General features: G+C 37.5%; 1 protein-coding gene across 4 annotated transcripts in view; it reads right to left on the minus strand.

The window, feature by feature from the left end:
- Grip (Glutamate receptor interacting protein) overlaps window positions 1-25,581 on the minus strand; it is a 54,898-nt gene that overhangs the window by 11,313 nt on the left and 18,004 nt on the right. For 2 of the 4 annotated variants that reach the window (XM_066390123.1, XM_066390122.1), the window contains exons 2-8: window positions 24,089-24,232; window positions 5,692-5,901; window positions 5,470-5,635; window positions 3,941-4,153; window positions 3,738-3,889; window positions 3,530-3,685; window positions 1,921-2,049 (exon numbers count right to left, since the gene is read on the minus strand). In XM_066390123.1, the coding sequence (XP_066246220.1) occupies window positions 1,921-2,049; window positions 3,530-3,685; window positions 3,738-3,889; window positions 3,941-4,153; window positions 5,470-5,635; window positions 5,692-5,901; window positions 24,089-24,232 (1,170 nt within the window). Of the gene's footprint in view, window positions 1-1,920; window positions 2,050-3,529; window positions 3,686-3,737; window positions 3,890-3,940; window positions 4,154-5,469; window positions 5,636-5,691; window positions 5,902-11,699; window positions 11,915-13,753; window positions 14,774-24,088; window positions 24,233-25,581 lie in introns of those variants that run through there. The other 2 variants (XM_066390125.1, XM_066390124.1) reach the window with 2 other exon arrangements.

Here is a 25,581-nt window from a genome sequence, read left to right on the forward strand (position 1 = left end):
ACTCACAATATATATTATATTTAATTACTGACCTTAAAGACATCCCATTACGTATAGTTCGCTTACGCAACGACCAATAGAAAGCTTAGAGGAACGAATCTCGTTTAATTTTTAACACTGAAGAATGTTGAGCTTCGAATTCCATTGCTAATTGTAGATATATTTTCTGTCTGATAGGCGTGTTCAATTAGTTTTAGTTATAATTTAATTATTTTTGTCCGATAGAAATCTTTATCGGGACATAAGTGTTTTTTTTTAAATTAAGACAATGGCGATGCCAATTTGGTCGTGCTTATCAATTATACAGGGTGTTTCAAAATTGCACAGCACTATTTCAGGTACATATTCTCTAGTGTAAAATAAAGAAAAAGTTCATATGCACATGGGTCCTATCTCGATCAGTGGTGGAGTTACAGGGTGTCAAAGTGTAAGAAAATATTAGGTTTTTTTATTGTGCTTGACCTATTGCAGGTAGAGCTTTTAGATTTTATATGCGTACTAGGTAATGGGTGCTGCTTAACACGAGTCTAAATTGCCTTCAACTACTCTACAGGGTATTGCATTTTCTAGGGTCTTGCTCCATAAAATCCTTTAGAAAAACTTGCTAGTACCCCACTGATATATTCTAATATTTTTCTTTAATTCTCCAATCTATTATCTAAATTTTATCTCTCTTGAATTTTGATCGAATTCTGTTCAGTTTCCTCATAAATTAATTATTTATTGAATTCAGTCACATTTTTCAGACATCAAGAAGCTTATAATATTTTGATATTTTTTATTAAAAAGACTGATACACAAAATTGTAATTTTAAAGAATAAATTTAAAACGAGGCAGAATTTAAAGGAACTCCGTTTTTTTGAATACAGCATTGAGCACGACGATCCATGAATCTTGGGCACTTCGTATAGCATTAGGACAACGCCTGAATATGTAACTGAATTCAATAAATCATTAATGTATGAGGAAACTGAACAGAATTCGACCAAAATTCAAGAGAGATAAAATTTAGGTAATAGATTGGAGAATGAAAGAAAAATATTAGAATACGTCAGAGGCGTACTAACAAGTTTTCCTAAAGAATTTTATGGAGCAAGACCTTAGAAAAAGCAATACCCTGCATAGTAGTTGAACGTAATTTAGTCTCGTGTTAAGCAGCACCCATTACCTAGTATGTGTATAAAATTTAAAAGCTCTATCTGCAATAGGTCAAGCACAATTAAAAAAACCTAATATTTTCTTACACTTTGACACCCTGTAACTCCACCACTGATCGAGATAGGACCCATGTTCATATGAACTTTTTCTTTATTTTACACTAGAGAATATGTACCGGAAATAGTGCCGTGCAGTTTTGAAACACCCTATATAGATATATTCTAAGAAATTCTAACTTTCTGAGGTTTCAATATTTCTCCAGGCATAAGGCACTTGTTCCAAAAAATTTTTTCCAACTAAGACAGTTGAGGCGTACCTGCAAGCTACGACCTTCATACGTTAGCTAATAGAACGCCCTAGGGGAGGAGTCTCTTTTGATTGTTCGTAGAATGTGTAATTGGATTATAATAACTAGGCGTAACTTGATATCAATATGTTACGCCCAAATATATATTCATCTCAACAAACACTGGTTTATCTGCTGCCCCAGTGAGTCGATATATTTGAATTTTTAATCTTTTATACCGAATGTCCGAGCATGATTTATTCAGCTTCATATGTTTCAATCAGCAAAACATACACTCGATTAATAGTCGGGCATTAATCCCCCTTTAATTTTTCAACATCCAGAGGCAGGTAAATAGTGCCGGAATTATATACCCGACATATTCTCGTACGGTAGCCGAGGCAATAACTCATTATTTGCAAATATCAGCTTTGTTTATGTATTTTAGTCTCTGGTTTTTTGGCTTAAAACATACCACAGTCGCTATCGAAAGACTTGTTGATTGTGCTTTGCCTGTTATTCCTATTTACCCTGCTGGACCTGGATTTCCTGCTATTGATAGTGCTGTAACCGGTCACGCTGGCACTGCTCCCGGAAAATTGACCTGAAACATCAAATTGAAAATTGTCACAGATAAATAAACTAGAAAGCTTTCGAATATAAACTTCTCTCCCTTACGTAACGTCTTCAAACAAATTTACACAGAATTTCCCCATTTTTCGCTGACATTCAGGTAAATATTGAACAGACGATGGCTGAGACAACACTGCAGTGTTGTTTTGCCGGATGTGCTCCCCTTTTCCGACAGCCTTTGTCGTTTTCAATCGACAGAGGGAGAAAAGGGCGGCTTTGTTTTATTCGCTTTTGATTTATTGGAAATCAAAAATTTTTTAGTAATAAGATATTCGTGGCTTTTAGACAGTGCAATGAGGAAATGTGTGAAATTTTCGCTTCTGATGCCTTCGTTAGTACGCGGCAGTATTGGGAGGCGTGGTTCACCGGCAGATAGGCGTCTTTGGGGCGTGGCTTAGTGACAAGCGGTACGATTATAGAAGTGTAATCTCATATATAAGTTATTTTTCTGATGAATTTAATATTAAGAGCTCCTTTCCCTCGTTACTTATTGACAGATGCGAAGGTAAGGGGGTGTGAATTACTGAAGTCTCCACCTCTGTCTGATACCTTAATTAGTGGGTTATTGCAATTGAGACGTAGGTGATTGATACACAGTGTTTTTTGGCTTATGGAACTCTCCCTCTTTGTATCATTCATTGACAGGAGTGGTAGGCGTTCATGCGCAAAGGCACGGCGTATTCACAAGCAAAGTGGCTTTAAAATTGGTATGATTAATTGCAAAATTGATATTCCAATACATGGAGAAAGGAAATGCTAGTAATCATATTATTCTGAATTTATCGGTTATGGGTCTTCATTTGTATTCATTCCAGATCTATGCAGATCTAAAGGGACGTGTGATGTAGCATTTTAAGTTAATCTAAATGTTATAAATATTTTTTCTAACGGCGATTCAATTAATTCTCGTGTCAACCAGCTAATTAGCGAACTTTAAGAGTTTTCGAACCGCAAGTTAATTACAGAATATCGTTGTCTTGGAAGTTCCAAAAGAAAACCAATGATTTACCTATTAACTACTTATTAAGTAGTCTCAGCCGGTTTGGAAACTTCATTAACCGGAGCTCCCGGTCACCCGTGGAGCAATAAGATTTCCCCTAAAACGTTATTTCGTGTCTGGAGTTTTACTTTGTTTTAGTTGCGAACTAACAGGGAAAGTTTCACCGAGTTTTTAGATATTAATTTGCAAAGTTTCACCGTTCGTTTTTAAGAATTTGCGCCGTTATCGTTGAAAAACAGCATTAAGGAAACTCTAATGGTAGGATCGGTTAGTTAGCGACAAAAATTTCCAAATGGTGGATCCCGATCGATTGCATCTGGCGTAACGCAACTTGTTTGGCGAAACATGTCTATTAAAAACGTTTTCTAAACCAATGAAACGGTCCACTTTCTGTTAAAATGACAGTTACGCTGTCAATGAAAGTTGCCAGATGACATTGACAGATGCTTACCAGTAATTCCATACTGACTTCGACTCTGCGCTCTCTGGACAGCTCCAAATGGAAGAACTTGAAGCTTGGTGGCTCTCCTCAGAAGCTTTTCCGCTTCAGCCGGGTTTCCACTAAAGTTATCCAGATTCAAGTTATCGATAGCTAGAATTTGGTCGCCTGCAATAAGAAAAAATAAATAAAATTTTGCATTTTTAGGCCAATAACATACCTATACTGAGAGCCCCGCATCGATCTGCAGTACTAGCAGGCAGCACCCGCTCTACGTAGTACCCAGCAGCCATTATGTCATTTTGAGATGCTTTCAGATCGAGAATCGGATTGCAGTTGGATAAAACCAGACCGAAATCTTCTTCAGTTTGTCTGGAAATTTATTTTTGAATCTCTTTATAAACTCTTTATGGACACATTTACCTGTCAATTTCCACTAGAAGTGGGCCGTTAGCATATTTCACCGACTCCATAACGCTGATGTCGTATTCGATGGTTAGAGCTGAAACGGCGTGGCCGTGGGGATTTCCGCCGTCGGTATCTCGGAGGATTTGTTGCGCCTCCATCAGGGTTTTGTTGACAAGCGAGCAACGATCTACTTTCAGCAGCCGGTCGCCCACTCGGATTAGGCCGCTCCTGCATGAAAACGTTAATTGTCACAGGTTTATTAGAATGGAGCAAATACAGGGCCGTTTCAGGTTGAAATTCAGTTTTGAATTATTCTCTCCGCTAGGCACACTTTATGTTAATAAGTTCAGGTTCTGAATTTTTGATATTCGAATGGACCGATTTGGGAGGACGTTTGTGATTCTTCGTCGTTTTAATTTTGGGCTGGATGGCCGAAACTGGATCGAACACGCACAAATGAGACTGATCCAGGGAAGGGGAGAACATTTTGAAATTTTCAAAAATGAAGGAATGTTTAGATCTACGACGTGATTATCTTAAAAACTGTTGAGCTTCGGCTCTTTACAGGGCGCTCTCATAGGGGAGGCTCGTAGGGCGCAAAGGTTAAAGGTACATTTAATTTATTAAGGAGGTACCTTTAAAACAAATAGAATTTTAGTGTGTTAGATCATTTACAGCCCTGACACATTCCTACAATCTTTCTATTTCCGCTTTTTATGAATTTCTAAGAGATTCTCAGATATTTGTTTACACACCTTGTATGTTGGACATATCATGTCTGCTTTTACAGCAGCTATAAAACTGTTACTTGCGTCATTAGAAAGAGCCATATAAGAGCTGCAAGAACGTTTTATGGTGGTGTTTTCCTGTAGTGCGCCCACATTGAAATGGCCGTATATGAAATTGTAAGTTGTATGGAAATTGTGAAGCGTTTGCTGGAGTCAGCAGCGTCTTTTGGTATTGGGATGGATGCACGAAAACGAAGAGTAATATGCGAACATCAATCATAAAAGTGGCCTTAAAAATAGACATGTCAAGCTACAGATCTCTGTTTTTTGGTGTTCGTTTTGTATCAGCATGCCAGTCGTGTAATTTATTTTCCTCAGGGGGGCGAAGAAGCATTTTGCCGATGCTCGGTTTATTCCCCCCTTCGAAGGGCATTATGTATGATGGGGAAAACGAACATGTATCGCTATTAAGTTATATTACATTTTGTTGTTTGGGGATTTTTTTCTGAGAGAGTAATATTCCTGAGTACGAAATTCCATAATAGCTGAAAGCAGAGGAACCGTTGACAAAAACGCAGCAGCCCTATAAGCCAAAAGCAAATTAAAAAAGTTTCCCTCACAGTATAGACCTCGCAAGGAAACAAATAAACTTCCCCTATGTTCCCTTTAATGTGGCAGTAACTTCCTAACTAATAAAAATACCAAAACTAAGCCCCATGTAAGTTTATCGAGTTTAGGCCAACTTTACTCTAAACCTGTGGGAGTTTGATTAACATCAGAGAAGTTTTGATTTGATGTTTTAATAGACTTATTTACCTGTGAGCTGGCCCATTAGGCCTGACATGCGTAATAACCAAAGGGCGGCTCAAGTGGGGGTGCTCAGGCACATATCCCCCTCTCAAGGTAATCCCTAGGGAACCGTCTACTCGTCCTACTGGGACTTCAGTGATTTGAGAGGTCATACAGAGGGAATTTTGAGAGGCTAAAAAAATGTTTAATTTTTTTTAACGTTTTTAGAAGACTTTGTAGGGTTCTAACCATAGCTTGGAAGCGAATATTCTAGCTCCATTACAGCATTTCCGTCTATGCTGTCCAGTATGCTGGACACTTCGTCGGGGCGCATGCGCGCCGTTGATATGCCATTGACGCTGAGTAAACGATCGCAGGGCGCCAATTGGTCGGAGCTCATGGCGCAGCTGTCTGGGCGCAGGCCTGCTATCACGGGACATGGGTCAGCCTCCGATATCCCTGAAACAATCAGTTTATGATGAAGTTTCTGTTCCAAGTTCTCGTCATCCCACGAAGTCTTTTGTCGGCGAAAAACGTGGAAAGTTCTTCAAATGATCGAACGATAGAGAAATCAAACGTCACGAAACACTGCAATTATTGTAACTTTTGTCCGACGCTGGACGCCTTTACGTCCGATTAATATTGTGATTACTTTGCAGCTTAGGTTAGTGTAGGTCTTTCAAGCAATAAAAGTATTTTCGGATCGTCATATTGTAGAATAACAGATACATGTTAAAGCTTTTCTCTCGTCTATCCGTCATTTAAGCAAATTTCGAATGATCGCATAGTGGATGACAGACGCATTAAAAGGGTCCTTAAGTGAAATTAAACATCGTTTATTTCAGTGCATGTAGCGCATTGAAGCCTGCCTACACAAGCGGGCACCGATGGAAACTCAAACCTAATTACTTAAGTTAACGGACTTTATATTTAACCGCCCACTAACGAGGAAAGTTGTCTTAACTCTGGTAGCACATGTATTTGCAATTAACATTTTTAGTTTGTAACTGTTGATATAATTTGATTCAATTGGTTTTATAATTACAATAGCCGAAAGCATCTTCATAATCATAATTTATTTCATTGATGGGGATCTTCGAGAGGGTGGCGACATCTTTTGTTGAAGTCTTAAGGAAGTTACTTGAGCGGAGCAACGATGAGGGCGTTGCGCAACGTGAACCGATTACAACTGATACCGGCCTAAAAGGATCAAAAGAAGGTGCCTCTCTTTGAGTTTTCGGATCTGAATTCAACCGAAATCGAAAAGAGGACGAACTAGATTAAACGAGAACTAATATTTGTTTCTATCATTTTTTTAGATCCGGATTAAATTGGAACCGACCGAGAAGAACTAGAGTAAAGTGGAATTCACGTTCAGAGAAGAGAAAGGCAAGAACCTTCTGTTTCTTTTTAAATTTTGGGACTGGATAAATCAGGAATTGACCCAGATTCAGAAGAGCAAAATTCTTCGGCTTCTTTTAGGGTTTTAAGTCGAGATTAAACTAGATCTGACGTGAATAGAGACAAAGAGAAGATACTTCTTTTCGCCTTGATTTTTGAATTGTAGGCTACATTGGCCTCGATGGAACAAAATGGATTAACCCGAGTTAAACTTTTTGGGAAGTACAGACCAAAGTGTCGAACAGGAAAAAACGCGGAATTAATATGACATCAGCTGGTGACAATGACGTCAAAATAACGTCAGCTGATGACAATAACGTCAAAATAACGTCAGCTAATGACAATAACGTCAAAATAACGTCAGCTAATGACAGTGACATAGATTCGAGAATGTCATTGATGTAATTTTCGATTGAAATAGTTTTCGTGACTGATTCACGTTATTATCATGTGGCCAGCTTTATAGTTTAGAGCGTCCAATCAGAGACGTCGCCGCTCTTCGCCAGGCAGCCAACCGTCTGCCATCGTCTCAGCAGAAATTGCTTCATTAAAAGCGAAGTAAACAAGCAGTAATTGTATACTGTTAAAAGTGTCTCTGAGGACTCCCCATTCTCGCGTTTCAGCACTATCCAGGGACACCAGAACCCGCAAGATTACGACATAGCAGCAGTGGGTTTAATACAAAAATGTCTAGATCACTTGGAACGATGAGGGTCATTCAAACGCCCGCTAACTTCTTACATTCCGAGGTCGTTTCCTGCGGATTTGCGCCCCATTAGACGTTCGCCGGCTTTGTTTTCCTTTAGGGTTTGAGCCTTTAAAAGACCCTTTCAGATAACCGACGCTTATTTTTTATATTTAGTGACTGAGGTAAAATCCCTATAGTAGTCCAAAGGACGTAAAGGACTTTTCCTTTGGGAAGCAGATGTTCTTTTAAGGTGCTCTGGAGATGAGTTGACAATGGAAGAAAATGTCGAGTTTTGTATTTAATTTGTAGGTTTTTATTGAAGCTTAGTGATTTCCTGTTGCGAGATCTCTACATCCGGATAGAGATTCTAAACCACTACCGATTGAAATAGAGCCGTTCTCCAAATAAACTTTTATTGGCTCTCCCGTTGTTCCCCGGAAACGAATACCGGAAATAAACTTGTCTTTGTCATCCACCGGAGGCAGCTGACCCGTATGCAAAATGACCGCATAAATCCCTATCAGAAAACGATATTGCTAAAACACAATTGGTTCCAACAGATATATCATCCCCCTACTCCCTTTAAAGGGAGGTAGATTGGCCTACTTTTAAGGTCTTATGTTGTACTGGATTAAATTCATTGCAAACGTATCGAGTCGGTGAAATACTCCTTTTTTTTGTAATGCTTATCTGGGAAAATTTCCTTCGTTACAAAGGATTATTTTTCATACACAATATCCCTTAATAGGAAATTTTGATTAAGGCGAGCAATTATTATCCGATAAGAGCCTTTATGCGGAGAATCTTATCGAATAGGAGGGTTATTAATTAAATCTATGCCTCTAACAAATTAGAATTTTCCCGGAAGACAATTCGGTTAGTGGATAATAAATAACGAGGGCTGAATCATTTCCACGCAATCTTTCCCTGAGGCTCTTCACAAAGGCCAGAACAAAGTGAAAAACGTCGAATCGTTTAGGGGCGAAACTGAACCTCCGGAATGGGAGGACCGTGTTAATTTTGTTTTTCTTTTCTGGGGGATTTATAATCAGGGACGTAGAAAAGAATTGCACAAAGACAAACCATTTTTTGGCATAGTGTAGTTTCTTAGACATCAGGCAGAGCTATTAGTCAAAAAATCATTATTGTCTGAACAGATTGCAGTTTCGCAGATTTCTATCTGGCACGCCTCTGTTTTATCCCGAATTTATTTGAAAATTTTAAGAACTGAAGAAAGAATTTTTCCCCAAAGACACGTAAAAATCAGTGGCGTAACGTGGGCACAAAGTTTATGAGGATTTTTTTCAAAGATAATGTAATAAGATAATTGAAAAAAATACATGGTATTTTATATAGATTTAACTTCTGTAAACTCATATCTGGCATGCCTTTGCTTATGCTTGAATTAGTTTGCAAACGTCAAGATTCAATAACGAAAATTGCACTATTGAACTACGAGAAAGTCAGAGGGTTAAATGCAGTGAGATTTTTCAAAAATTCTTCTTTACCATCTGGCACGTCTCTGTTTTTTTTCTGAAAAAATGAGAAAGAGTCGAGTTTTCATAAATTCACAATTTTGAGCCACGGAACCACACATAAGCTATTGGCGTGGTAAAGTTGCAGAGATAATTACGATTTGTTCTAAAATTTCTGTAGCTCCTGTCATAGATTTAATTTTTTCAGCTTTCTGTTTAGCACACTTCTGTTCATTCCAGAATTGAAAGGATTAAAAGCAGTAGGAATTTTTTTATGACCCTAATTCCTTCAATAAATTTTAAGTCGGTAGACGTTCCTGTTTGACGCGCCTCTGTTTATTTCAAAATTAATTTGAAAACGTACTGCGAATTAAGATCTATAAAACTACATGAAATTGATTAGTATAGTGCAATTCCAAAGTTAGTTTCAAATTTTTTTTTTCATCGTTTAGTTTCTTTGATATTTGTCATCGCTAGAATCCTATTAGATGGTTTTTTTTAACGATTAACACGTGAAAAATACATCTTTTAAACTCATAGGAGTGCGTCACGTAAACGCATAGGCAAGAAACCCATTGTACCAATAACTTGTTTTAAACAATATCAATCTTTGGGCTTTAATTGATCAACTCTTTGATAATTGGGAGCAATTAAACTAGTCACTGTTTTCATTGGAAACTCCCATTTATTCAGAGAGCGGAAACCGGGAATCGCTTTTGCGCCTTCCTCAGTTCGGAAGCGCGTGTTAAAGGTGAACCCCCCGGCCGTTTATAAGGGATGAAAATGGCCAAATGGCCAGATAGGAAATGCTAGCCGGACTTTGTTTTATTATTGGGATCCGATCAGTTTTTGCACTAACTTCCGCTCTAAAAATTTGATAAAACACTGTTAGTAAAATGTTTGTTTTAGTATAATTTTAGATGCGAAACTCCTGAAGAAGTGTCTGGAAACTTAGGCGTTAGCGCCATAAATCTTGCAAGAGGCAAGATAGCAGGGCTGTAGAGGAAATGCTCCTAAAACTCCCGAACGTCGGTCCTATGCAGAATTTATAAGTCTAGTTTGCATATAGGGTCACTCTTTATTTCTCTATTAGATCCTGGCAGGCTTTCGAAGAATTCAGCATATTCAGGAAATTAGATGGGATCTCCCGTTACTTGCAGATGTAGGGCCATTTTCACGGAGAGGCTCTCCATGCGATGATATTAGATATTGGAAAAAGAAGTTCGGTTAGTGTCATTTTCCTTTAAAGCCAATGGTCAACAAGTCCGTTAGCAGCATAAACATTGTTGATGTGGCTCTATTTAGCGTCAAATGTAGGCAACACACAATACATGTAAAAAAAATTTATTCACGCGTTTTCTAACAGGTTCAATTATATTTTTGATACGAAATTGATTATTCAAGTTTAAGGAGAATGTTGAAATTTAAAATATTACCCAGGTACTGAAATCCAAAAGGGTCCGAAATGAGCTTTATATTGAACAATAAATCAGTAAGTGGACTATAAAACGTGAAATATGGTCTACTTGCATGTGAAAATGCAATTTTATTAAATGGGTACTCAAAATCTGCAGTTTTGACGGGAGTTGCAAATGTTAGACTTTGATTAAATTCTCTCTTTAGTCGAAATTTTAAATCCCCATAGAAACAGAGTTGAAGTAATGAAATTGCTGAACTACAGGCTGTAAACATCTATTATTTTTCATTTTATGTAAGAAGTTTTTGAAATAGCTTTGGGGCAAGTGTGTCAAAAAGTGAAGAAGCACAAATCATCACAGGGTAACTATCAACTAACTTAAGTGTTTTTCAAAATTTTTAAAAAAATCTAAATCTTTGAAATGAGAGTATCTAGATGGCTCACTCTTGGTCAAAACGGGTGTCTACGTAACAAATAAATTGTTGAAAATTATATATAAATGTGTTATTTCCTCTTAAGGAAATGGGCAAGAGATTGGGATCATTACAGATTGGCTATAAGCAAACGTAAGTGTTTACCGAAACTTACAAAATTTTGGAATTTTAAAAGCGAGGATTTAGGAAGTTCATTTTAATTCAAAACTTGTGTCCATGTAAGGACTTCAATTGTTAAAAAGATTAGAGCAATGCGCTGGTTCTTCTTGGTGTACCCGACAAGAGATTGAGGTCATTACAGAGTGGTTTTGACCAAGCTTAAGTACTTATCATTGTCATATCATTAAATATTTACGGAAAATATGTCGATCAGATCAGTGCCCTATATCTACACCAGAATTTGAAGCCATATTCATTACAGTTCCTTAGAGAGCGACATAAAGCGACAAAGTTAATAAATACTACTCTAAATAATATCCAGAGCCGGAAAGGATCTACCGGGTGGCATTTTAAAACCTCCTATTTTACCCCATTATTAAAACAGTCATCTGAATGGACAAAGTTCAATAAATTAGGTTCTCTCTCTTACCCCCCGGAGATGATAAATCGGTCGGGCCGTTATTGCCAACAAGAAAATTTCATCGCTGGTAATATTAATTTCAGCTTTCCATTTATCACTCCATCGGGGCGAATTTTTCCATTACCATTTGCGTTTCTTCATATAAAAATCGTTTTATTTTAACAGTAAAAATCTTCACCCTCGGATTGTCATTAATTTGAGTAACTCAGACGTGTAATTACAAAGCCTGAAAAAATTCCCCCAAAAAAATTGTAATACGTACGTCGTTGCCGCTCTTTAGCTTTGGGAGAGGAATTGGGGGTCTTGGGGGGTTTCCCCATCAGCTTGTTGGAGTGGTCCCCTCCGGATTTTGGAGGCAGTCCAGAAAAGCTCCTCGCTCGAGGTCTAAGCTTCAAATTTTGGAACATTTTTGGCACCACACTTGGGCTTTTACAATTGTTGCCAGTCTTGTTGCATTTCATATTGTCGCGGGTTTTTCTATTCATCAAAAAAGGCGGCCAATCAGCTTGGTTTCATGGACGAGTTGGATTAGATCGTTTGGAAACAGTATTTTATTTCAGAGTGAGAAAAAGGTATCGATGTTGCAACATCGCGCTTGGCTTTTATTTTCTTAAAGCTGGACAGTCAACGTTGCCAAACGTGTTTAATCACAGATTTTTATTCTTTTTAGTCTATTTGGATTCAATCAGCCACCTAACGTCCAGACGTTAAAAATGTTATAATTTGTGTCGAAATACCTGACCTTAATGTGACAATATTCATTTTAAAAAAATAAGAGTAGTCTGACAATGTTGCGTTTCCCTTCTTCTCTTCTTGCTGGAAGTTAACAAAGTAATTTGAAGACAGCGACGTTAAGTCAATATTTAAGGAGATTTAACTGTCTTTGGATTTTTTTCCAATTTAAAAAATAGGAAAAGTGCAATATGCAATTTGAGGTACTCTGTATACATATACGCTTTGAAAATTCCAAAATTGGTATGTAATAATAGTGGCAACACAGCTTTAATAATCGGACGAACAGTTCTGTCGTTGTTAATAAATGACAACGTTGCCTCTTTCTTTTGTTTGGACGTTATTGCGATAATTTAAAAATTGAATATGCCCTTTATGGAAAGAGGTGTGAAAACACAAGGGATGTAAATTTAAAACGGTTTAGGATAGAGGAAAACTGTTTGTTCTTCTTCGTCTTAATTATGAAAAATGTAAAAATAACATTAGTTCTTAAATTTTCAAAAATTGTTAAAGTTTTGGAAATTTTGTAGCAAGCAAACCAAAGCAAATATTGTCAAATTTTATCTCTCAGAACATCAAAAATTTCAAGTTCATTTCCCTCAGTAAGAGACTAGCTCGATGGCAGTCAATTTGGTTATAATTAGCTCCCGAAACCAAACAATGAAAACTGCTCCCGAAAGAGTTCTGTTTATTATTTGGGCCCGAATGGATTACACTTTTTAAACGTTTTAAATGCCACCGAGTAGTCTCGGTTCGGAAATAGAACTCGAATTGGTCGGATGAAGTTGTTAAAACGCATAAACACAACGTTTTACAACCAGACGCCACTGAAAACTGTATATCAAACATGCCACAACATGTAGTGATTAGTTCGCCATTACGCAAAGAATTCCTTTTCCTTCTCCTGGTTCCTGCACCATGAGTCAAGAATCCTACAATAGAGCAAATGATTTTGTCAAGCGGAGGTTTAGGGTACTCGAAATGACGCCACCACGTCACATTTAACACCTTCGAAACCAAAGATGTCCAACATGTGCGAGTATATGAGTATAATGCTTTGTATAACTGACATACAAAAACTTTGTGGTTTGTCGATGATTTTCGATAAATATTTTGCCCCAAAATTTCTTAATAGATGGAATAATATTAGCTCTCCAGCCATAAAAGGCAGGAGCGAGCTGGACATTTTTATTGCTTTTATAACGATACTCTGAATCGCCAATGATTTTCTGGAAACCTTTTAGTATGAGTGATCTTTATAAATGGAAAAAGGCTCGCTACCTTCTACTGTTTTGTATATGTGTATTTTAATTTCCAAGCACCTTCGCCATTATGTCAGTAATACTACAAAGAGCTCATAATGTTGTCAAACGAAGGCTTAAATTTAAAGATTGTTTTGGACGTAAAGAGAGATAAATGCATCATTCCTTGAAGTGCCTTCTTGATTTAAAATCAATGGCTTTCAAAGAAGGGAGCGAAATTGAATTCTAATCATGTCCTTTTTGTGTTTTTTTTGGTTGTTTTAGGGCATCATTTTACGAGCCAAACGAGTCCTCCCCTCAACAACAAAATGTGTTTATTTACCAACTCTAATTCGTGACGACAAATGAGCTTCGAAAGGTCCCCGGTAGGTACGCTGCTATCGCTCTTAATTTCTTTTCTCCATTATCGGTTCCATTGTGCAATAACTTCATTCTGAGCCTCGCTTCCTTCGCTCGATGAGATATTGGAATTTGCTTCATTAAATCTTAGTGAATTGGGACATCTCGATGGAGGAACCGAATCGATTTTCATCAAGGACCCTATAAAATTTGGATGATTATCCTGACCACTGTCCAAACTCTTCAAGGGCCATTAGCAGGTGAGGGTAGTCTAGGCACTAAATTACACCGAAGTTCATTAGGACTAATTTATTGGATCGACAATGCTCTAGAACTGTTTGATTTAGGGTCACATTTGAAATTCGGATTCCGAAGCCGGAGCCATTAGATTTTGCCGGGGTTGATAAATAGTCTCGAATCGGACAAGGTGACTGTTAAGTCCTGTAAAGTCGCCCTTAATTCTGAGGCGAAAGAGAGAAACTTTCAAATTTAATTTACATTCCTTGATTTTCTGGAAGGGAAGTGTATTATGCATTTCGTACACACGGAAGTATGTGTGTACTTCATGTTACCTGGAAATGCCTTAATTAGATGCAAATGGAAGCTGCAAATCGGGGAGGAAACTTTGCAATAATGGCCTGAGATTGGAGGGTGGTTTAGTTGCCTTTTCAGTAAAATTTGCATTTCCTGTTTCAGGTAACTCTAAATTATTTATTATTACCCGAATTAAACCTTGCTACTAAAGCATTATACTTTGTCTATAAAGCTTTAAGTATGGCACAAAAAGAGCATGTAATATAGCTCTATTACAGCCACATTTAGCTGGCAGCTACTTTAAACAGTGCGTAACTTATTTATAGCAAATGGACGTGCAATCGAAGGTGCTGTGAGCTTTCACGAAACCCATTAGCTCCAATCTACAAAGTAATTATTTACAGATTTTTACAACAGGTCGTTGTCTCCCATTAGGTTCGATTAAAAACGAGAGCGAAGCTACTTTGATGCATATTTAGACCAGCCCTCTCTTTGTCGAAGGCCCGTGATAAATTCCTAAACACGCAAAATACGTAAGAATAGGTGGCAACATGGCATTTTTCACTTTTGCTTTGTTTCGTGTAATTATTTGCTACTCTACATGCCACGAATAGCACCATCGTACTCTTTGCATGTTGGGGTCATACAGAAGCCGATCTCGTTCGCATCTATCATAAAGTGTTTGGTTTTGAAGCTGTCAGCTGCAGTAAGCAGAGGCGCCATCTAATAATGACTTCCTCAACTATAGAAATGCGGGACGTTTAAATGAGCTCATTAAAAAATCACACTAGTCGCAGTATACTTTCGGAAATCAACAAAATTTCTTATTTAAGGCATAAGAATTTCCAAATCGGCACTCCCCCCTATTAGAAGTGGAAGCAGAGCGAGCATTTTATATTTATTCAGAACACTTAGGGCAATATGTTTTCAGATCATCATTGGCGTATCACAGCCGCAATGTTGGTTTAACTAATGTGAAATTTAGTTTAAAAAGATACAGCTTTACCCTACTGTCGTGACCTCAAAGCGATATCGAAATGAAGCTTTTCAGATACCGTTTTGGTAGATATTGATGTTATGGCCAGACCGAAATGCCAAACCAAATATCATGAACTTCTTGTTTAAAAGCCGTAGAAACGGCCAATAGGGAACCTGTTGAAACAATTAAAACGGGGCGTTTATAACGGGACACTCTGTACTGTCCATCTTCCAGCCCCTACAGGACGGCCCTGTCTTCCATGAAAGCAGAGCTCATATTTTCCCATTCATAGAGAACGTATATCGAAAAATATTTTTCAAACATCATTGGCGCACAAATCTTCTTAGTACACGCCTGTCTTCGACAGAAAGAGAAGGAACTGTTTTCCGTTTACGAAGAACATTTAGTGTTAAATATTTCCCTAAAATCAGTGACGTAATTAACTTTAAAAATGTTTAAAAGGCCAGTAAAATAATTTTTTCCCTGTTACACACTTATGGACTCATTTATGCCATAGCTAACTCCATTTCACTCATCTACTCACCACATGTGCTAAAGTTATAGCGGTGGATTTTACATCCATAAAATTATTATATCGTTGGTTTTGCAGCTGGCGAAGAACGCAGAGGTGCCACTTAACAACGTTTTTTTTAACCACCGAATACGGGACATTTAAACGGCATAAAGGAGAGTTCTCGTATTATTGATAAAGTAAAATAAATTTCCATTCATTACAGCTTGATTAGAGATGAATAATAGATCATTTCGATTAATTAAAATTTACTAATTTTCGAAAACCCACAGTCGGTTCGTTTAATTAGCCGAATACAAGTTCATTAGTTAATTGGCCTAAATTATTACTGAACTAATTTACGAATAGAGCAAAAATTGAATAAACCTGATGTATCGTAACTGCTGGGTCTGCCCACACGCCCATCATTTATTCTAAAGAAGGATTTAAGCAACTTCAAAAAGCCTCCATTTGTTTTCTATGAGAATTCTCTCTAAGTTTCTAAGAAAAGTTTCAACTTGTTCTCCGGATATTTTACCGAGAGAAGTTTTAGTTTTGGAATTGAGACCGAACTTAAATATATATAGGAAAACATTGGAGGGTTCAATCAATAGAAAAATACTGATGTTGTGGCAAGAAATAGTCGCTGGGCTAGTATTGGGGGGTTGCCTGAATTTAATTAGCTATAGGTGGTGACATCTACACAATAATCGACAAATTAGGTTTTCTATTAGTGCTTCCTTCAAGAAGTTTCCGTTCATGGTAGAAGTTGATGAAAGAAACTTAAAAAGTTCATATTTATGCTCAGTAGAACTTTATAAGGAAACTTTCAGCCCTGTCGAGGTATCGGAGTCCAAAAAGGAGGAAATTCTGCCGCTTTTAAAGAAATATGGAGTGTGTTGGAAAGTTGGAAGCGTGATTATGGCTCATTATGCAAATGTTTTCGACTTCGTGGAAAAGCTTCCGTCCTGATTGGCCGCCTTTACTTTTTAAGTAGAAAAATCCTCATTCAACCATTGTCCACTGCACTCAAACCCACTCACTAATAAATCCAGAAAAACGGGCACTTTTCGAGTATTTTAAGTATTCCGAGAGTTTGAAACGTCGACCCGAAGTGCGGAAGATCCGAAAGTGTTTGGCCAGTGTTGTAGCTCATAGACGCTGGCGCGTGTTTATTTTTGGCCTCCTGAATAAACCGAACTTTCGAGTCAAACATGTGCGCTATCCAGTTATTTTTATTTTACTCGAAGCCAGGTAAATATGCCAGGAAGTTGGTCCACACCGAAAAAAAAAAACAAGACGGCCCAGTGGGGTGGACATGGTGCCCTTTACAGAGTATATTAATCAGATATTTGAGCTTCATTAAAATTCAGCAACCTCTTGCCTGCATAATGAACGGGCCATATCTGGGATGGCTCCATGGCTGAACGGCTCGTTAACAGTTTTAATGGAAGTTGGAAGGTTCGCTTCGTTCTGGAAATTTGTCACAGTTATTAAAATTTCTTAATTTATCGTCTTCGGTTATAATACTGAATAGGGATTGCAAACATTGATAACGCTCGGGTCAGTTTGTTAAAGTCCATTTCGCATCACTAATGCAGATGCAGAATCAGTTTCATTTCCATGTTAGACACAAGCACTTCTGTTATTAAGATTTCCATTTCCGCTTCCTTGATTGAACGCGCTAATTCCAGATTGCTGACGCTCGGCCCCGCTATGTAACATTTTGGACCATGACTGACCAATCGAGAGTTTGTCTTTTCGCCGACGAATTTATTAATGACCGACGAAAGCTAACTTGTCCGGTGTAACATTTTCGAGCTGGACTTGCAGATTTCCTGAACCTCAATTGAGGTATGTGGAGTTAATGCGGGTCCCAGGGATTAGATGAAAAAAAGTTCAAAATTCACACCACCGTGAAATTTGAACTTTTTTGAATTCTCAGCTGATGCATCAGGAAGCAGACTTGAATGCTACTCTAAAAACCAGCGGCGTCTCAAGAAATTGATAAATTGGCACAATTGCTTTTAGCATTGATTTGTGTGCATTATTGAATACCAGTGGCGCCCATTCAATGATCCGTGAATTGAAACTTTATGGTCGTTATTTACAGACGTTTCAGGAGTTTTAAGATTCGCAAAATGTGTTTCCTTCTGTACGTACAACACTGATGACCTCGAGTTTAAACTAGAAAATCGTTTAACTTTAGCCCTGATCCTGGGTTTTATGATGAACGAAAAAAAAGGATGATGGTACGCGCCTGAATTTAATTTCAAGCTAAATCTTACGACTTGATTCCAGCTAAAAACAAAAAATCAAGAGTGTTTTTTAAAGGGTCGAATTCATTGAAAATTCGCGTCACTCCGCTGGTTATGCGATTTATTATTGCAACTTCTTGAATTCTTGATACCCCACTCAGGACTTAAATTTTCGTGAAACATTACGAAATATTGAAAATTTAATGTAGACATAAAATATCAAGGGCGTTTTCTAAAGGTAAATTGTTAACTCCATTGAAGACTTTGGTTTTGTGCTGAATACTTTACAACATAATTTTAAATATCGTAAACTTTATTCAACATAAAAACCTCTCCCGTGCAGCATCTACCATTTTTAAAATCGACTTTCGAGACCCAAATAAAATAATTCATAATTTTTCAATAGTTTCACAGTGGCGTAGTTGCAGCAGTGACGTGTCAATTCGAATTGAATTGCGATTTCACCTGATTTTGTCGATAAATTCAGAACCGACTTTCGAAGCCCAAATTTGAAGAAAAACGTGCGACTTTTAAAAATTTACGTCGGAATTTCAAAAACGATGACTTTGTGTCCCCAGAAGTGGCGACGCTTTTTGCCCACCTTTGCTTAATCAATGCTATTATTGGTTACTTAATAGGCCATTTTAGAGAAAAAGTTGATTCTGACACGATTCGCCACTTTCCCAAACATCCCAATAACGATTACACGCTCGTTTTTCTGGGGAAAGAAAGGCGAATACCGAAAAATAGAGAGGAAGGCAATAAGGGAGTACATACTTTTATTTCTAGCTGGTTGAGCCAACTTTACAAATGGAGAGCTATTCATCACGGGTCCACATCAGCGCAGTACTTTCCATCAACGTCAACCTCCCATGAAAGTGTTTACTCTAACACAAATGAAGAAATTATGGCTATTAATTGGATATTCAGTGTTATTTTTACCCCTATCAGCTTCATCTCACTCACACACATATGCAGGACTTAGATAGACGCCATCTATAAATATCATAATGTCTTTGGTCGTGTCACTGTCAAAGCGATAGTGCTGCCACTTATCAACGCCGACTTCAACCATGAGAAAGACCGGCGGTTTAAACAAATTGAAACGATTATGTCCAGTGTTTTTTAAATTAGTTGGTTTATTTGTGTCAATTGAGGGAGCGATTACTGGAAAACGGAAGTTTCTAGCAGTGGTGGTAAAAGCGACTGCGGAAAAATAGAAGGGAATAAGGCAATAAAGGAGTACTTTTATTTCTGGCTGGTTCAGTCAACTTTACAAATGGACTGCGATCTATCTAGCGAGACACTTTCCATTACTGTCACTCAAATTGGCTCGGAGCACACTCGAACTGCTCTTATTGCTCCGTTTCATTTTTGTGTCGAGCTAATTACCGCCACGCTGCGCGGCTTAAGTTTTGTGCGAAAACAGTCTCCGTATTTTGTCCCTTTTTCCTTCTATTTTTGGACGATCGTGCTGAAATTGTTAAAAGGAAATACGAAGGCTTAAAACGGTGTCTTCGTCTTCCAGGGCTATGTCATTAAACACTTGAAATGTTTACTCTAGAGGGTTTAATGCTTTCTTAGTTCTACCTCAGATTTATATTCCGATTTTTGTGTCAAATGTTATGGCAATAACTGCGGAATTATTAACTGCTTTCCATTGCAAAAAGGACGAAACAAACTTACACTGGAGGGAAATGAAATGAGAGATAATGAAAGCCATTTGTTCGGTTTAATCTAACTTGCTGCGAAATGTGTTTTATTATCTATGACGAAGATCTCCGCACTTTTGCTTCGAGATTCAGTTTCAATGAAGCTACTTAGCAGAAATTATATTAATGTATGAGTGTAAAGACAAAATCGATACATAAAGGAAATTCGATAGTTGCGAGCAATCCATTAACACTATCCAGATGAGAGAATGAGAAGCCAGAAACGGGCTCATTATGTGGAAAGATTTATTGACCTTCCTGAAGTTTTTCTACAAATCCAATTTGCGCAAAAAATTGTTTTCGTTGTCCAGTACCGCCGTGTTAACCGCACATTAAAACGGTTTTAAGTAGTCGATTGTGTGATTATTAGCGTGAAGCCGTTCACAGACAATGTTGAAATGCAGCTGGAAAGTTGCCATGTTTACTTTGTCATTCATAATATTGGTCAAAAAACTGGATATTTTTGTTAACTTATTTATTCCTGGACATCGACTATCTATATCCAGATTGTCGCCGCTAATCCTATAAAACAAATACATCTGCCAGACCATGAAAATTGATATTTGATCGCGAGAGGTCGCTGATGCTCTGCTCGATCCAGACTGGATGTATACACAACTAAAACATAAGATATAAAGGAAAAATAACTCCAAATTAGAAACGAACCGAGTAAACGAAAGCGCAATGTTGATGTTTGCCATACATTATTCTTTTATTTTGGAGTGGAATATATTGGGAATAAATGCATAAATTTGCATCAAAAGAGTTAGTCAGTTTTGCAATAATCTTGCTTTCTAATGATTAAAACGTCACTTCAAACTTGCTCCAATCCTTGAGTAAAACTTTTGAGGCTCGATGATCCCTGTTATACTGCTGCACATAATTTCTGGCTAGAGTGGCGAGGTGAGCTCATATTTTCAGCATTTTAAGGGTATATATTGTGTCATGTCTATATCAAAAAGAAACTTTCTAAAACCTTTCACTTTGAGGTTATAAATTTTGAAACTTGCTTGAACCCTCAAGTAGGCATTATAAATCTTGGTGATGCCCTATTACTCGTGTTCATAACTTTCAACAAAAGTTGAGCTCATATTTTCGGCATCTTTTTCTTTGCAAAAAATCGTCTTTCTAGTACCCTTCTGGCTAGAATTATATATTTTTAATTCTTCTTAAACCATAAAAAAACATTTAAGTTTTGGCAATGTCCCCTAAAATTGGGATCTTTTGTTAATAATATCAAAAATTGTCATTTGTCAACAATTGTTAACAATGTTAAACGCCATCTACGCCCCTGCCGTGTTTGTTGGTAAATGATAGCGCACTTCCGATTTGGACCCTCATAACCCGTACTACTAGAATATCAGCTAACCACATGCTTTTATCAGCAAATATGTAGTTACCGCAATGTGGGAGGTTAATTTTAAATTAGCTTCTTTTTACCCCACTTTTTTTAGGCCACCGCCCTCACAACTCACCTATTCAATTGCAGCTTTGATTCCTTTCTCATTCTCTCCAATCTCTTTTCATTAATATATCAATAATCAATAATAATCAATATATCAAATAATAATCAATGATGCACCTGCGGGTAAGGAACTGGAAAGTGGTTTATTTTATTACCGACAAGTTATTGTCTATTGACTGATAGCATCTGACTAATGTCCGTGCTGTTGACAAATGACGTTGACACTGTTGACATTTATCGGGAAGTGACAGTCCACTTCTGGTCTGGCACTCTCGTGACTAGTGAGATAAAAATGTTTTAAAGCTTCGTTGATTATTTTGAGAAATTTAAACTAATAATGTGCTCCGGACCCCGGATATGTGACCCCTTGCAAATGGGTCATAAAGAGGCAACATGTATACGCTGAAGTGACAAAGCTGTGATAGCAACGACTCGAAACGTATCACTGACTGGAACTATTTCAGCTTCAGCGACATCGTCCATTAATAACGTGCAATGCACGCTGCCATGGCTGTAGGTGTTTACACTACACTAAAACCAAGCTCGTATTATTGCGACCGTGTCGAGTTTGGATGCAAAAGAGCTGCCATCTTGATAAATTGACCCTTTTTCACCCACCCCCACAGTTGGTTGTCGTAACGAACTTCTTCAGTAAACTATGAAAAATCTACTAAAATCCTTTTAGAAAACACTGCAGAATGGGCAATAAAAACTACTAACCCGGACCTGCCTAAGGTGCAAACATAACATCTGTGAATATGACTCAATAAAATATACAGAAGTCCATTTATAAATATAACGGAGGTCGTTAAAACTCATAATATACTATCTATATTTACACGCAACACACCGAAGAAGGCTTTCGTTCTCCCCTTAAAACACGTTTCTGGATATTCGCTGGAGGTGTCACGTTCCAGAGGCGTTCCGTAAATTATTCCCCATAATCCTCCAATTTCTGTCTGAAAATTTACCGGAAAATACTGGGAAATATTCTTATAGGGGATCTTTCAATACATAAACATAATGCTTTTAAAAATCTGCTAGAAGTTAAGTTATTTTCTTAAGACACTCCCTAAAGATCGAAACTTAGTCGAGAATCTCAAAAAAAGATTATTTGGAATTTCAACGAAAAATGGCTAAAATATGAATTAATTAGTTAGACGAGTATTTCCTAACATGGCGCTAACATGATCTTTGTGGTTCATGTCATCTCTACTGAATTTTTGTCTATTTTGCTGAATTGTCAACTAAAACTCAGTAGCCGGAACCACGGCCGAGAGGGACAAAAAGGCAAAATTCTAATGAGAACCTCTTTTTCCCTAAGAAATTAAAAGACTGAAAAATGAATCATTAAAGATTGAAAAGTCAAGTCGGAAAGCATGCCGAAGCTACGACCTTTAAATTGAACTTTCTTTATCTTTCAATATTTACCCGAAAACTCTCTTTTTCAAACTTCAAATTTAGGCTGATTATACTTGAATCGGGACTGGAGAAAGCTGAAAAAGCGCCATGTCAGGCATGAAAATTGAAAGAGAAAAATTCCTTAAAAGTTTGAAGAATACTACGCCAAATGAGATTGACTTAAACCAAGTACATTTTTTCATACGAAAAATTGGAAAAAATAGTTGGAATTCCCTTAGAAATTTTTTTACATTTGAGAAAAACTCCACCGAGTTTTCAGGAAAACGTTAGCCAAGCGAGGAAAAATGTCAAAGTGGGATTTTGACAAATTTCTTTTATTTTGTCTCGTGCTACTCCACTGTTTTTCCAGTTTTCTCCCTTTACGGCTTTGTGGATCCAGGAGTGCTGGCACCGGATGCGTTTGTATGGCCCGCGTGACTGCAAAGCCGTCAACGACGTCGTTAAGTGTGTGCAAGCTTAAGAATTTATAAACAGACACCCTCCCTGGATTCCTGGATAAAGGGAGGTGTCGGGTATTCGAGCTTACGCCTTTAAAGTTGAAACTTTTACGTGCCAGATTTTCCAGGCCCCCTTTTGGTCTGTTAGTTAAGTGTTTGGTTGCCAGCCCTCTGTATTTTTAGGACTGAATAAACGTTGGGCAAAGTGAGCAAACACATTATCCGATTTCTCTTTGTTGGGAACTGACAACAATGGAGAGACAGTAATGGATAGTTTCATCTGCTAAAGATGCATCATCAACACATCAAAATGGACCTTAAATTGCTAATTTCATATTTCAGGCATCTATATCTGGTCCGTGCCAGACGTCTGGAAATAGCTTCCAAAGTCGGATATTTATTCCCGGATTCTGCACTTCCTTTTGATCTCTATTTATTATTTGGATCAGGCTCGTATTTCTGGAAATGGGACATAAATAAGGACCATAAAATCCCCGCTGCGTAGCTGAGTGTCGCTGGAATCGTCATGTAGATAGAATCCCCTTATATCCCATATTTTTCGCTTATTGAAATTTTACGGCGAATTTATTTTACATCCAGCACCGAAAACAGTGATTGTAAATTCACAAACTTTTTACGAGAAAAAATGGTAATTTTCACCAGACATTTTCGGCGAAACCCATATTAGGTAGTTGCCCATCAGTAAACACGAACCGTAAGTCGTTTTTAAATTTTTGCCAAAAAGTCCGTTTTTTGTAAAAGACTACAATAGTACAACGTAGTTTCACAAAATTTCTTTTCAATTTTTTCCAGAATTGATGTGATACTCAGAATAAACATGTAAATATATGTTTTTTTAATTTTAGAAATTTTTTGGAAATTACAACAAATTTACCGGCCACTTTGGGAAGTAAATGTCTTGGAAAATCTTGAAATACTTTTATGAGTGGGGAATAGTTGCTACCACCCAATCTCAGACAGCCAAACAATGGAAACTTACCAGCTGACAAGATGATTCCCAGGTTCTCTCCAGCCCTTTTCCTGATTTGCACCGTCGTCGTAAATGGGCCCTGCCTGTTTTCCTGGCAAGTGCTCGATGGTTTTCCAGAATCCTCAGAGAACGTCGGCGACATCGATTTCAGCTCTGGAAAGGAGGAGGAATACCGTTAAGTTTTATGTTTCCACAACAACACCGTATAAAATCTTTCATTAAGTGCGATATATGTTGATGCGCCAAGTATATACATGTACTTGTGAGAGCATCATCGTGTAAGAGGGAAGTTTTTATTGAAATTTAACAGAGGTCTCGGAAAAAGAAATCTGGATAATCCAGGTTTCCCCGGAGGCAAGAAAGTCCGAAAATTTCGTATTTTCGTGGCGTTTTACATGGAGTAATTACCAAATTACTTGTTAGTTTTAATTGGAAGTTAGCGAATTTTTGATATTCTGAAGTATTTATTACCTACATTTTAAATTTAAAGTTGAGGTTTTCAGTGGCGAAGCAAGATTTAAAAAATGTGTCAATATTTTAAAACTCCGAAATGAGGCTAAGGAGCAATGTCTCATTTTACCCCCATTACAGAAGCGCCCCTGGCTTCTGATCGAATTTGACAAGATTTGAAAATTTTGAGTTAAGTTTTCCACTTTAAACTTAGGTCCGCAGTAACGAAACCAAGACGGCCAAATTATTTTTAAAATCTTAAAATAAAACATATAATAAATAACATACTTCTTATAGAGACGACTCCGGTTTGTATTATTCTAATTCAAGTAAATTCCAGACATTTTCAATAGCTTGGCAAATTGTTATTTTTCAGTGGAGGTTTTAGTGGCGCCCGGAAGTCTACCAAATTTTGCCAAAAATCAAAAAACGACGAGATAAAGTAAATTTACAATGCCTCATTTCACCCCTCACAGTTTTATTTCAAAAATAGATCCTTAATTCTTGAATTTTCTAAAACTGGAATGCGGCAATTCCGCATTCGAGTGACGTCAAAATTGACAATAGCCTCATTTATTAAATGTTAAGAGTGCAACCAAATGTGTCATCTTGACGTCATTTGATTATAGAATTGCTCCAACGATTTCGAGAATATATCCCCGGCCTTTGCTTTTCAAATAAATTCAATTTAAGTCTGGAACAAGAATTCCAGACGTTGCTACAAAGAAAGATGTGACCGTGACGTATGCTTTCCTAATTACCTTCCAGGGCGTGTGCATTTGACTCATAAACTAAAAAAGGCATTTTAAACAAAAATGGATTTAATTAGCAAGCACTTCAAAAATAGCCTTTAACGAATATTTGAATCGGATTTTAATTATTCGCGTTAATTAGGGCTGTCGACCGGCGGAAATTCCTGCTGATTAAATTTAATTGACAGGGGCGATAACAGAAATTGAAAAACATGGCTGATTTATTAAGTTTATTGCGGAACGGACGAGTCAGATAATTGGGGTTACAGCGGCGGATATTTCCCTCCTTCATCCGTTTTT

Source organism: Euwallacea similis, chromosome 5 (assembly GCF_039881205.1).
Source record: "Euwallacea similis isolate ESF13 chromosome 5, ESF131.1, whole genome shotgun sequence".
In the NCBI taxonomy this organism is placed as follows: Eukaryota; Metazoa; Arthropoda; class Insecta; order Coleoptera; family Curculionidae; genus Euwallacea; species Euwallacea similis.